Source organism: Pimephales promelas, chromosome 3, assembly GCF_988280905.1.
Source record: "Pimephales promelas chromosome 3, fPimPro1.hap1.1, whole genome shotgun sequence".
NCBI classification, from domain to species: Eukaryota; Metazoa; Chordata; class Actinopteri; order Cypriniformes; family Leuciscidae; genus Pimephales; species Pimephales promelas.
This window is the reverse complement of record NC_142771.1, coordinates 36,120,499-36,133,875: the sequence shown is the minus strand read 5'-3', so window position 1 is coordinate 36,133,875 and position 13,377 is coordinate 36,120,499. Positions and strand designations below refer to the sequence as shown.

Genomic DNA, 13,377 nt, shown 5'->3' with positions numbered 1-13,377 from the left:
ATGGGGCTACAGGGTTTAAGTGGGAGAACATAAAAAAAAATTGGGCTTATTTCAGGTTAATTCTCATTCCTCTGTTGTATTTCATTTGTCCACTGATTTAGACTGTTATGAATAGCTTGTAAATGATGTTCCACATGCTACTAAAGAGTGGTGCAGTGATCATTAAAACCAAGAACCACATAAAAAAGAACCCATTTCTCATTTGGCTGTCTTCCCCTTTTGAGACCATTTCTGAGACATTTTAGTGGGCAAAAGTGTGGATAAAAAAAAAAAAAACATGGCATTGTACTTAATAAGTTCAGTGTTTGAGATACTTTGCTGATAGAAACGGACAACATGTTCTCATGAGTATTCGTATGTATTTTACCTCACGTCCATTAACTTATTTCCATAGACAATGAAACCTACAATATTGTATTTCAGAGAATTGATCCTTTCATTTTGTTATTTAAAATAAGCAATCATTTGGTTTAGCCACTAATAACATGACCTCATATGTTAATGTATTTTATTCTGCGTAGTAAAGAACAATGACTTTCACCTGTAACACATTGATTGAGCAAATTGCCAGGTGCAGGTGGAGCCATTCTGATTTACATCTGCATAAAATTGGATGGTAGCACCATAATGTGTTATTGAAACAAGCTTAGCAATAATGGGGTTTTGGCAGGTTGGATTTGGATTGGTGTTTATTCTTGCACTTGGATTTTCTGAAGCACAATGGAGAGCAAGAGCAGCGCACAATCAGAGTCCAAGTGAGTTTAGGCCTAGAACATTAGCTCAAGCTTCTCAACAGTCTGAATCCTGGATGTCTTTGGTTCCCAGCAACAATGCATTTGCACCACAGAGCTTTCCCGCTCAGGTTCCTGTCCAGACACCAGTCAGCACTGACTTAAGAAAGTCTTCTCAAGACCTTATGGGTGTTCAATTAAAAGAGCTGTTGCAGGGTCCAGTGGCAAAACTGACGTGGAGCTTTCCAAGTCTACCAGAAGAACCACAGCAGCCAGACGTTCCTTTTGAGTTGCCTTATCCTGTCCCTGCCAACAGTGTAGCTGCTCAGTGTGGAGAGAATTCAGTATATGTGGAAGTGATGAAGGACTTCTTTGGGACTGGGCACCCACTGTTGTCCTCTGGTTTTACACTGGGAGGCTGTACTGCAACTGGAGAGGATTCTTCTGCTCAAGTGCTGATCTTTGAGTCTGAACTGCATGGATGTAGCGGCACCTCAATGGTAAGGTTCTGTTGTGACCATAATCATACAGTAGGTATTCTGAACTGTCCATGTGACTGTTCTTCTTTTATTCTTTCTGTTTAGGTGACTGAGGATGAGCTTGTCTATAGGTTCAACATTATGTACACCCCACAAGAGGCTTCATATGGTGTTCCTATTGTCAGGAGCAGTGGTGCGGTGGTTGCCATCGAGTGTCATTATCCAAGGTGAGGATTCAATTAATTCAGGCTCAACGGATTTGTTAATCCTTCTATTTATGGGCAAGAGATGACCACTTGTTTAACTCCTACAGAACACATAATGTGAGCAGTGACGCCTTAATGCCCACTTGGATCCCATATGCCTCAACTGAGTTTGCAGAGGATGTGTTCGTCTTCTCCCTCAAGCTCATGACTGGTTGGTATAGCCCATACAGATTTGTAGAATGTTTGTTTGTGATTCATCTGTTAAGATTATTATATATATTTTTTCAGATGACTGGAGATTTGAGAGACCTTCTAACCAGTACTTCCTGGGTGACATAATAAATCTTGAAGCATCAGTGCGTTTGTACAGCCATGTTCCCATCCGTGTGTTTGTGGACAGCTGTGTGGCTACTGCAGTCCCTGATGTTGCTTCTGTCCCCAGATACTCCTTTATTGAGAATAATGGGTGAGAGGTGCTACCTCATGTATCCCAGCTTCCAGAAGGGTTGTGTGATTTCTAACTGGGTTCTGTTCACAGGTGCCTGGTTGATGCCAAGCTCACAGGCTCCACGTCTCACTTTATGCCCCGGACTCAAGGTGATAAGCTAAGGTTTCAGCTAGAGGCGTTCAGGTTCCAGCAAGCGGACAGTGGGCTGGTAAGCATGTCATGTAGTTGTGCAACTCTTTTTATGATATGCTGCCATGGTGTACAAACAATTGTCTCTGCAGGTCTACATCACGTGCATTTTGAAGGTGGCTGCAGCAACATCTCCAAGTTCTGAACAGAAAGCTTGTTCATTCTCTGCTAATGGGTATGTCGCCTGCTAAATACGTGTACAGGTGAATTGGTTGTGTTAACTTATTTGAGGGTTTGTTTTGTCAGGTGGGTGTCTGCAGATGATTCTGACCAGGTTTGTGGCTGCTGTGACACAACGTGTAGCATTAGAAGTGGAAGTGATCAACTGCTTGCAGGTTTGGATTAACTCTGAGAAGTTGTTATTGGCATACATGACTTTAGTTCTCACTAATCATTTGTTCCTCAGATCTACGCTGGGAGAAGGCATCTGTCGGCCCCATCAATGTTAAAGAATATGGCTATGGCCAAAAATAACTGGAAATGTCATGGTGATTTTTAATAAATGTTGCTAATATATTTGGGTTTTTTGGTGTTTTTACTTGCACAGATACTACACTTTTGAACTTGTCAACATGGTTTCTGGTCAGTCATGTACCACAAAAATCCTAATTCTACTGGCCTTTATGGGAGGTACCTTTTGCTCAAGCCATTTGTGGGGCTAGGCCTATTACAACACAAAATTGAGGTTTTTGTACCAGAGGAACCTTTTCCTAGAACTATTGGCGGAAGTACCTGGATTTTTGCTGTGTTTACACCGCAGGAACAAGGAATGATTTTAGTTCTAGGAGCTAATTTAGCTCCTATTTTAGAATAGGGTCTCAACCAGCACGAACCGTCTGTGATGCAAGTGTATGCTGATTGGCCGAACGCATGTGAACCACCAGCACTTGCCATTTATTACATGTAATGAGTGTGTAAACACTGATATGTTATAGCTATTTACTTAAACTCTACAAATTTGGTATGCATACTATATTACCCCAGTGACGCTTAAGACATTTATTGATACACACACAAAGTCCTATGTGTAGAAAATGTGGAATTAATTAGGAACATTGATGAATTTATTTTGGTGTTGTAAACCTTTTTTTTTTTTTTTCTTTTTGGGAGAAGATTCATAATGTAATCAAATAAATGTGTAACTCCTTTCTGAGCTCTGCTCTGTTATTTTTATTGAATTATATTGAGGATTCCCTTTACAAAAAAAAGGGTTTACAATGTTTTAATTTGAAAAAAAAAAAAAAAACCCAGCATACTTACAGCATGGATTTCCCAGTCAGGACCCACACTGGGTCAATGCCTGGATCAGATAATAGCTTTGTTTTCCATTGAAGAAATTACAAATCAACATTCAAGACTGCAAGAGTTCCAAATCACACGGGCCTTAGTATTAAATTAGGCCCTGTTTACACGAGAACGCTCGCTGGTGAAAATGTAAAAATATTTTATCGAATGTGCCTTTGCGTTTTTACTTTTGGGTAAAAACGCAAAAGTCTGCTTGACAGTGAAGGTTGTACGCAGGCGCGCGTGCTTGGTGTTTCAAACTGCTTTGAAATCACCTTCTTACTTGTACCTGATTTGCTTCAAACTTCATCAGAATAATGCCAAGACACGACAGAAGTAAACGTGTGAATGGGATTCTTGATACCTTGAATACTGTTGTTATGGCAATGCATAAAACTTTTATATTTTGTTTGGGTATTTCTGAGACTCTTAGCATGCTTCAAAATGCATGAAACTCGACACACGCACACACACACACACACACACACACACACACACATACACATCAGAGTTGTCAGCCAGTAGACATGGGCAAAGCCTTAAAAATAGCGTGTAGGAGCGGCTAAGTAGTATCATATTTAAACATAGGCCTAGATTTAAACAGGGTTGAAAAAGCCTTGTTGCTGAGAATTTTTCAGACTTAATTATCAAAAATGTTGAATTTTTGGCTCAACTAACTGGTAAACAGTCTCAGAGTCCTCAGAGCATTTTGGCTGAGTTTTATCCCAGAGACTCCAAAAATTTGTCTTACTTCCTTCCTAAAATAAACCTTTATAAAGGTCAACCTGATGTGATCAGACACATTTTGTTTAAAGTGAATGACTATCCTATGCATACAATACACAGTTACACACTTTAAAATGTTTAAACACCTTCATAAATCTATCACCAATTATCTTTTAACAGCCAGTTAGTTTCCCAGGTGAACAATGTTTCATGTAATTAGTTATTTGCCATAATTGGACTGATGAAGGTCTATAAAATACACTTATCTCCATTTACATATGTTTGCAATTGTAGTGTCTGTGTGGTGGATTGAGAAAGTGAATGTTGGGGCTTCGGAGTACTCTAGGTTTTTGTTTGCCATGGACAAAGGGTGGACACAGTGAGTTTATTCAATCAACCTCAGTTTGTGAATGATTTGGCAAATTTATTTACCTAATGTATTTACTTTTAGGTTACACTTGTTTGTAATCTTCCTGCTCTTTTTGAGTAATGCTCATGGATTTAAAGGTAATGTGTTTTTTTTTCTTGCAAAAGATTTTAAATTGTGAGAATTGTTTTTCTACAAATTTTCTATTTTGTCTAATTCACAGCTGGAGCTCATTCAGATGCCAACCACTGGTGGGGCCAACCTTCAGATAAATCTTTCTCACCTCGTGCAGTCCAGTCTTCTGTGTCAGAGGTCCCTGTGACTGGGATTTTGCCTGAAGAAGTGGGCTCTAGTTTATTCACTAACAGACCCCTGAAAAGGTTGAACTTACTCCAATTTGTTAAAGGTGGTGTTTCCAGCAGGCATGAATCAATGTCCCATGCCCAGACCACTCCAAGCACCTCTGTTTTAGCTTCCTTGCCTGTACCCTTAAATGAACTGCATGCAGGCCATTTGACATCACTCCAGGGTTCCTCTGGTTCAGCCGCTACAGATACTACTAGTGTGTCTACGCAAGGAGAAAGTAGCTTCCCTGCCACACTTGGCAATTCTGGCCTGTCCACCAGTGATCAAAGTTCCCCTAGTTTGTACGTGACCAGTTCCCTGGAAACCTCTGGTGCCTTGGGTCAATATAACCCGGGCTCCTATAACGAGCTCAGTTCTTCATCTGTTTCTAGTCAGTCTACCAGTGACCAGAGTACCCCCAGTTTGTATAGTTCTAGCTTTCAGGGAAATTCGGGCAGTTTTTTGGAAGCTTCTGGCTCTTTTCAAGGGGAAGTGGCAGGTCTTGGCTCTCATGTTGACTTGTTTCCCCAATCACAGGACCGCTCCAGTCAGCTTCTACCCTCACCCTTGGAGGTCTCTAGCCAGTCTACTAATGGTCAAAGCACTCCCAGCCTGTTTATGCTTGGCTCTGACAGCAGTTCAGGATCACAGTCAGCAGGTCCTGCTTCACCTCTAGACACTCAGGGTAGTCTCTCTCAAAGCATTTCTAGCCAGTCCACAAGTGTTCAGAGTTCACCTAGTGTGTCTACAAGCACCCAGAGCAGGTCTGCCACTCCATTAACTTCCAGTAACTTATTCCCTGTGCAGGGAGGTAGTAGTTCTACTTCTAGCTTATATCTGAAGCCTCAGGGCACTCTTGGTCGGTATGCCCCTGCGTCCCATACCAAATATGCGAGTATACCCATGTCGTCACACCTAGCTATTTATAGCCAGTCAAAAAGTACCTCTGGTCCTTGGTTTGAGGGCTCTACTGGCTTTGCCTCCCAGGGAATGAGTAGCACTTACAGTGGTTCTGTCCAGTCTCAAGGTACCACAAGTCAGTTTGCCTCTGGGTCTCCATCCTCCTATCCAATTGTAACACTATCCTCACCCCAAGGTTCCGCCAGTCAGTCCGCTACAGCCCAGAGTTCATGGAAGCAGTTTGCCTCTAGATATGGCACCCAGTCAGGGTCCTCTAAGCCAATCACCCTGCAGGGAAGCACTTACGGTGGATCACTCGAGCCTCAAGGTACCACAAGTCAGTTTGCATCTGGGTCTCAATCCTATCCAAGTGTATCACTATCCTCGCCCCAAGGGTCCTTCAGTCAGTCTGCTGCAGTCCAGGGTTCACGGAAGCAGTTTGCCTTTAGATATGGCACCCAGTTAGTGTCCTCTAAGCCAATCACCCTGCAGGGAAGCAAGTATGGTGGCTCACTCCAGCCTCAAGGTACCACAAGTCAGTTTGCATCTGGATCTCCATCCTATCCAAGTGAATCGCACTCCTCGCCCCAAGGTTCCTCCAGTCAGTCTGCTGCAATCCAGAGTTCACGGAAGCAGTTTGCCTCTAGATATGGCACCCAGTCAGGGTCCTCTAAGCCATTCACCCTGCAGGGAAGCACCACTGATGGTGGGTCACTCCAGCCTCAAGGTACCACAAGTCAGTTTGCCTCTGGGTCTCTATCCTATCCAAGTGCATCACTATCCTCGCCCCAAGGTTCCTCCAGTCAGTCTGCTGCAGTCCATAGTTCACAGAAGCAGTTTTCCTCTAGCTATGGCACCCAGTCAGGGTCCTCTAAGCCATTCACCCTGCAGGGAAGCACTTATGGTGGATCACTCCAGCCTCAAGGTACCACAAGTCCGTTTGCATCTGGGTCTCAATCCTATCCAAGTGCATCACTATCCTTGCCCCAAGGGTCCTCCAGTCAGTCTGCTGCAGTCCAGAGTTCACGGAAGCAGTTTGCCTCTAGCTATGGCACCCAGTTAGTGTCCTCCAAGCCAATCACCCTGCAGGGAAGCAAGTATGGTGGATCACTCCAGCCTCAAGGTACCACAAGTCAGTTTGCATCTGGGTCTCAATCCTATCCAAGTGTATCACTATCCTCGCCCCAGGGTTCCTCCAGCCAGTCTGCTGCAGTCCAGGGTTCACGGAAGCAGTTTGCCTCTAGATATGGCACCCAGTTAGTGTCCTCTAAGCCAATCACCCTGCAGGGAAGCACTTCTGGTGGATCATTCCAGCCTCAAGGTACCACAAGTCAGTTTGCATCTGGGTCTCAATCCTATCCAAGTGAATCACTATCCTCGCCCCAAGGTTCCGCCAGTCAGTCTGCTGCAGTCCAGAGTTCACAGAAGCAGTTTGCCTCTAGATATGGCACCCAGTTAGTGTCCTCCAAGCCAATCACCCTGCAGGGAAGCAAGTATGGTGGATCACTCCAGCCTCAAGGTACCACAAGTCAGTTTGCACCTGGGTCTCCATCCTATCCAAGTGAATCATTATCCTTGCCCCAAGGTTCCTCCAGTCAGTCTGCTGCAGTCCATAGTTCACAGAAGCAGTTTTCCTCTAGCTATGGCACCCAGTCAGGGTCCTCTAAGCCATTCACCCTGCAGGGAAACACTTATGGTGGATCACTCCAGCCTCAAGGTACCACAAGTCCGTTTGCATCTGGGTCTCAATCCTATCCAAGTGCATCACTATCCTTGCCCCAAGGGTCCTCCAGTCAGTCTGCTGCAGTCCAGAGTTCACGGAAGCAGTTTGCCTCTAGCTATGGCACCCAGTTAGTGTCCTCCAAGCCAATCACCCTGCAGGGAAGCAAGTATGGTGGATCACTCCAGCCTCAAGGTACCACAAGTCAGTTTGCATCTGGATCTCCATCCTATCCAAGTCAATCACACTTCTCGCCCCAAGGTTCCTCCAGTCAGTCTGCTGCAATCCAGAGTTCACAGAAGCAGTTTGCCTCTAGCTATGGCACCCAGTTACTGTCCTCCAAGCCAATCACCCTGCAGGGAAGCAAGTATGGTGGATCACTCCAGCCTCAAGGTACCACAAGTCAGTTTGCATCTGGATCTCCATCCTATCCAAGTCAATCACACTTCTCGCCCCAAGGTTCCTCCAGTCAGTCTGCTGCAATCCAGAGTTCACAGAAGCAGTTTGCCTCTAGATATGGCACCCAGTTAGTGTCCTCCAAGCCAATCACCCTGCAGGGAAGCACTTACGGTGGATCACTCCAGCCTCAAGGTACCACAAGTCAGTTTGCATCTGGGTCTCAATCCTATCCAAGTGAATCACTATCCTCGCCCCAAGGTTCCGCCAGTCAGTCTGCTGCAGTCCAGGGTTCACGGAAGCAGTTTGCCTCTAGATATGGCACCCAGTTAGTGTCCTCTAAGCCAATCACCCTGCAGGGAAGCACTTCTGGTGGATCATTCCAGCCTCAAGGTACCACAAGTCAGTTTGCATCTGGGTCTCAATCCTATCCAAGTGCATCACTATCCTTGCCCCAAGGGTCCTCCAGTCAGTCTGCTGCAGTCCAGAGTTCACGGAAGCAGTTTGCCTCTAGCTATGGCACCCAGTTAGTGTCCTCCAAGCCAATCACCCTGCAGGGAAGCAAGTATGGTGGATCACTCCAGCCTCAAGGTACCACAAGTCAGTTTGCATCTGGATCTCCATCCTATCCAAGTCAATCACACTTCTCGCCCCAAGGTTCCTCCAGTCAGTCTGCTGCAATCCAGAGTTCACAGAAGCAGTTTGCCTCTAGATATGGCACCCAGTTAGTGTCCTCCAAGCCAATCACCCTGCAGGGAAGCACTTACGGTGGATCACTCCAGCCTCAAGGTACCACAAGTCAGTTTGCATCTGGGTCTCAATCCTATCCAAGTGAATCACTATCCTCGCCCCAAGGTTCCGCCAGTCAGTCTGCTGCAGTCCAGGGTTCACGGAAGCAGTTTGCCTCTAGATATGGCACCCAGTTAGTGTCCTCTAAGCCAATCACCCTGCAGGGAAGCACTTCTGGTGGATCATTCCAGCCTCAAGGTACCACAAGTCAGTTTGCATCTGGGTCTCAATCCTATCCAAGTGTATCACTATCCTCGCCCCAGGGTTCCTCCAGCCAGTCTGCTGCAGTCCAGAGTTCACAGAAGCAGTTTGCCTCTAGATATGGCACCCAGTTAGTGTCCTCTAAGCCAATCACCCTGCAGGGAAGCACTTCTGGTGGATCATTCCAGCCTCAAGGTACCACAAGTCAGTTTGCATCTGGGTCTCAATCCTATCCAAGTGTATCACTATCCTCGCCCCAGGGTTCCTCCAGCCAGTCTGCTGCAGTCCAGAGTTCACAGAAGCAGTTTGCCTCTAGATATGGCACCCAGTTAGTGTCCTCCAAGCCAATCACCCTGCAGGGAAGCAAGTATGGTGGATCACTCCAGCCTCAAGGTACCACAAGTCAGTTTGCATCTGGATCTCCATCCTATCCAAGTGAATCACACTCCTTGCCCCAAGGTTCCTCCAGTCAGTCTGCTGCAATCCAGAGTTCACAGAAGCAGTTTACCTCTAGATATGGCACCCAGTCAGGGTCCTCTAAGCCATTCACCCTGCAGGGAAGCACCACCGATGGTGGGTCACTCCAGCCTCAAGGTACCACAAGTCAGTTTGCCTCTGGGTCTTCAACCTCCTCTCCAATTGTAACACTATCGTTGTCCTCATCCCAAGGTGTTGCTGACCAGTCCGGCCAAGCAGTTCAAAGCTATTCTGGGTACCAAAGCCAAACGTCTCAAAGATGGCAGCCTTCACGAGGTATTCATGCCTCGGGTGGAGCTGCATCATGGGGTAGCTCTCTGTCTCAAAGCTCTCCAATGCAGAGTTTCTTTTCTTCCCTGTCGTCAGCAGGAGGCTCATCTTCAGCATATCCTGGACCATTTGTTTCTGCACAGGGTGGTAGCAGCAGACATGGTGGCATTTCTCTTCATTCTCAAAGCCCCTCTAGGAAGTACACTCCTGGGTCTCATGCATATGCCATGCTTGGTTCCTCTCCCCTAGCTGTTTCTAGCCAGTCTACCAGTGATAAGTGGTCAAATGGCCTGTATAGGTCAGAGTCTCTGGGAACCCAGGGTCTCATTGGTGTAATTGAAAGACTCTCTAGGCTCTCGTCTCAAGCTCCTGACTCTACAAGCAGTAACCAAATATCTGAGCATTTTGGGACCATGAAACGCCCCACAGGTTCAAACCTAACTCCATCTCTAGGCTTGAGTGCCCTAGAATCATCTGTTGGCATGTTCTACAGTATCCCACAGACTGCACATGCACTACGTAACTCTGGGTCAGATGTCCAGCTAAACAATAAACCATTCCTCAATCAGCGATACTCTGTAAAGGGCTAAGGAACTCTATAAAACAGCTATGTTATGCAAAGTGTCTTCCAGAATAAAAAAAATCAAATGTTTAACAGTTTTTTTTTTCTTGTGCTTTTGTTTATCCTACATTTAAAGGATAGAAATCCATGTTAGTTTAGTTTAACTAGGAAAAAGGGGTGCCATATAGGGTTTTGAGCACCAAATTGGTCAGTTTTTAGTCGGTTGCTGTTTAAATCGTGTTTTGTTGGCATTGACTGAAAAAATATTGGTCACTGGTACCTGCCTCAAAATCCTGATGTGTGCAATACTATTTTCTAGTCAAAGCTTTAATTTTCTCTCTTTTTTTTTTTTTTTTTTTTTTTGAATGTGTACCTTAAATATTTTGCACTGGTGCCGGATCTTTTCGTGTTTCATTGATTTGTCCATTGATTCAAATAGAGAAATTAATACATGGTTGATCAAATTTAAAGATTATTGGGCAAGTGAAAAACCATTGCAAAAATGAACTACTGGCCAGAGATTCAAATTAACTTTACTGAACTTAACCTGAGGTTAAAAAATTAAGCTAAAAATGGCTTTTAAACTAAAAGATTTGTTATAAACTGAAGACTTTGTAGTAGTTGATGGGGCTACAGGGTTTAAGTGGGAGAACATAAAAAAAATTGGGCTTATTTCAGGTTAATTCTCATTCCTCTGTTGTATTTCATTTGTCCACTGATTTAGACTGTTATGAATAGCTTGTAAATGACGTTCCACATGCTACTAAAGAGTGGTGCAGTGATCATTAAAACCAAGAACCACATAAAAAAGAACCCATTTCTCATTTGGCTGTCTTCCCCTTTTGAGACCATTTCTGAGACATTTTAGTGGGCAAAAGTGTGGATAAAAAAAAAAAAAACATGGCATTGTACTTAATAAGTTCAGTGTTTGAGATACTTTGCTGATAGAAACGGACAACATGTTCTCATGAGTATTCGTATGTATTTTACCTCACGTCCATTAACTTATTTCCATAGACAATGAAACCTACAATATTGTATTTCAGAGAATTGATCCTTTCATTTTGTTATTTAAAATAAGCAATCATTTGGTTTAGCCACTAATAACATGACCTCATATGTTAATGTATTTTATTCTGCGTAGTAAAGAACAATGACTTTCACCTGTAACACATTGATTGAGCAAATTGCCAGGTGCAGGTGGAGCCATTCTGATTTACATCTGCATAAAATTGGATGGTAGCACCATAATGTGTTATTGAAACAAGCTTAGCAATAATGGGGTTTTGGCAGGTTGGATTTGGATTGGTGTTTATTCTTGCACTTGGATTTTCTGAAGCACAATGGAGAGCAAGAGCAGCGCACAATCAGAGTCCAAGTGAGTTTAGGCCTAGAACATTAGCTCAAGCTTCTCAACAGTCTGAATCCTGGATGTCTTTGGTTCCCAGCAACAATGCATTTGCACCACAGAGCTTTCCCGCTCAGGTTCCTGTCCAGACACCAGTCAGCACTGACTTAAGAAAGTCTTCTCAAGACCTTATGGGTGTTCAATTAAAAGAGCTGTTGCAGGGTCCAGTGGCAAAACTGACGTGGAGCTTTCCAAGTCTACCAGAAGAACCACAGCAGCCAGACGTTCCTTTTGAGTTGCCTTATCCTGTCCCTGCCAACAGTGTAGCTGCTCAGTGTGGAGAGAATTCAGTATATGTGGAAGTGATGAAGGACTTCTTTGGGACTGGGCACCCACTGTTGTCCTCTGGTTTTACACTGGGAGGCTGTACTGCAACTGGAGAGGATTCTTCTGCTCAAGTGCTGATCTTTGAGTCTGAACTGCATGGATGTAGCGGCACCTCAATGGTAAGGTTCTGTTGTGACCATAATCATACAGTAGGTATTCTGAACTGTCCATGTGACTGTTCTTCTTTTATTCTTTCTGTTTAGGTGACTGAGGATGAGCTTGTCTATAGGTTCAACATTATGTACACCCCACAAGAGGCTTCATATGGTGTTCCTATTGTCAGGAGCAGTGGTGCGGTGGTTGCCATCGAGTGTCATTATCCAAGGTGAGGATTCAATTAATTCAGGCTCAACGGATTTGTTAATCCTTCTATTTATGGGCAAGAGATGACCACTTGTTTAACTCCTACAGAACACATAATGTGAGCAGTGACGCCTTAATGCCCACTTGGATCCCATATGCCTCAACTGAGTTTGCAGAGGATGTGTTCGTCTTCTCCCTCAAGCTCATGACTGGTTGGTATAGCCCATACAGATTTGTAGAATGTTTGTTTGTGATTCATCTGTTAAGATTATTATATATATTTTTTCAGATGACTGGAGATTTGAGAGACCTTCTAACCAGTACTTCCTGGGTGACATAATAAATCTTGAAGCATCAGTGCGTTTGTACAGCCATGTTCCCATCCGTGTGTTTGTGGACAGCTGTGTGGCTACTGCAGTCCCTGATGTTGCTTCTGTCCCCAGATACTCCTTTATTGAGAATAATGGGTGAGAGGTGCTACCTCATGTATCCCAGCTTCCAGAAGGGTTGTGTGATTTCTAACTGGGTTCTGTTCACAGGTGCCTGGTTGATGCCAAGCTCACAGGCTCCACGTCTCACTTTATGCCCCGGACTCAAGGTGATAAGCTAAGGTTTCAGCTAGAGGCGTTCAGGTTCCAGCAAGCGGACAGTGGGCTGGTAAGCATGTCATGTAGTTGTGCAACTCTTTTTATGATATGCTGCCATGGTGTAAAAAACAATTGTCTCTGCAGGTCTACATCACGTGCATTTTGAAGGTGGCTGCAGCAACATCTCCAAGTTCTGAACAGAAAGCTTGTTCATTCTCTGCTAATGGGTATGTCGCCTGCTAAATACGTGTACAGGTGAATTGGTTGTGTTAACTTATTTGAGGGTTTGTTTTGTCAGGTGGGTGTCTGCAGATGATTCTGACCAGGTTTGTGGCTGCTGTGACACAACGTGTAGCATTAGAAGTGGAAGTGATCAACTGCTTGCAGGTTTGGATTAACTCTGAGAAGTTGTTATTGGCATACATGACTTTAGTTCTCACTAATCATTTGTTCCTCAGATCTACGCTGGGAGAAGGCATCTGTCGGCCCCATCAATGTTAAAGAATATGGCTATGGCCAAAAATAACTGGAAATGTCATGGTGATTTTTAATAAATGTTGCTAATATATTTGGGTTTTTTGGTGTTTTTACTTGCACAGATACTACACTTTTGAACTTGTCAACATGGTTTCTGGTCAGTCATGTACCACAAAAATCCTAAT

At 44.3% G+C, this 13,377-nt stretch overlaps 3 protein-coding genes across 5 annotated transcripts; all 3 read left to right on the top strand.

Moving 5' to 3' along the window:
• Positions 1–621: 621 nt before the first annotated feature.
• On the top strand, positions 622–2,569 carry LOC148982071 (zona pellucida sperm-binding protein 3-like). The gene is made up of 8 exons (XM_089128821.1): positions 622–1,231; positions 1,316–1,437; positions 1,524–1,627; positions 1,705–1,882; positions 1,955–2,072; positions 2,146–2,228; positions 2,300–2,388; positions 2,460–2,569. Exons 1-8 carry the CDS (start codon positions 656–658, stop codon positions 2,525–2,527), a joined length of 1,338 nt encoding a protein of 445 aa, XP_088984947.1. The 5' UTR covers positions 622–655; the 3' UTR covers positions 2,528–2,569.
• Positions 2,570–4,327: 1,758 nt separating this feature from the next.
• On the top strand, positions 4,328–10,179 carry LOC120489507 (uncharacterized). 3 transcript variants are annotated; one of them, XM_089128820.1, is made up of 4 exons: positions 4,328–4,442; positions 4,515–4,570; positions 4,654–8,184; positions 8,581–10,179. In XM_089128820.1, the coding sequence occupies exons 1-4, from the start codon at positions 4,342–4,344 to the stop codon at positions 10,116–10,118; spliced, it is 5,226 nt and encodes a 1,741-aa protein (XP_088984946.1). In that variant the 5' UTR covers positions 4,328–4,341; the 3' UTR covers positions 10,119–10,179. The 3 variants fall into 3 exon arrangements, with proteins under 3 accessions (XP_088984946.1, XP_088984945.1, XP_039542319.2); XM_089128819.1 differs by having other exon boundaries at positions 4,654–9,375; positions 9,451–10,179; XM_039686385.2 differs by having other exon boundaries at positions 4,654–10,179.
• A 1,155-nt stretch (positions 10,180–11,334) lies between these two features.
• LOC120489527 (zona pellucida sperm-binding protein 3-like) lies at positions 11,335–13,283 on the top strand. Its single transcript, XM_039686418.2, has 8 exons — positions 11,335–11,944; positions 12,029–12,150; positions 12,237–12,340; positions 12,418–12,595; positions 12,668–12,785; positions 12,860–12,942; positions 13,014–13,102; positions 13,174–13,283. Exons 1-8 carry the CDS (start codon positions 11,369–11,371, stop codon positions 13,239–13,241), a joined length of 1,338 nt encoding a protein of 445 aa, XP_039542352.1. The 5' UTR covers positions 11,335–11,368; the 3' UTR covers positions 13,242–13,283.
• Positions 13,284–13,377: the final 94 nt, after the last annotated feature.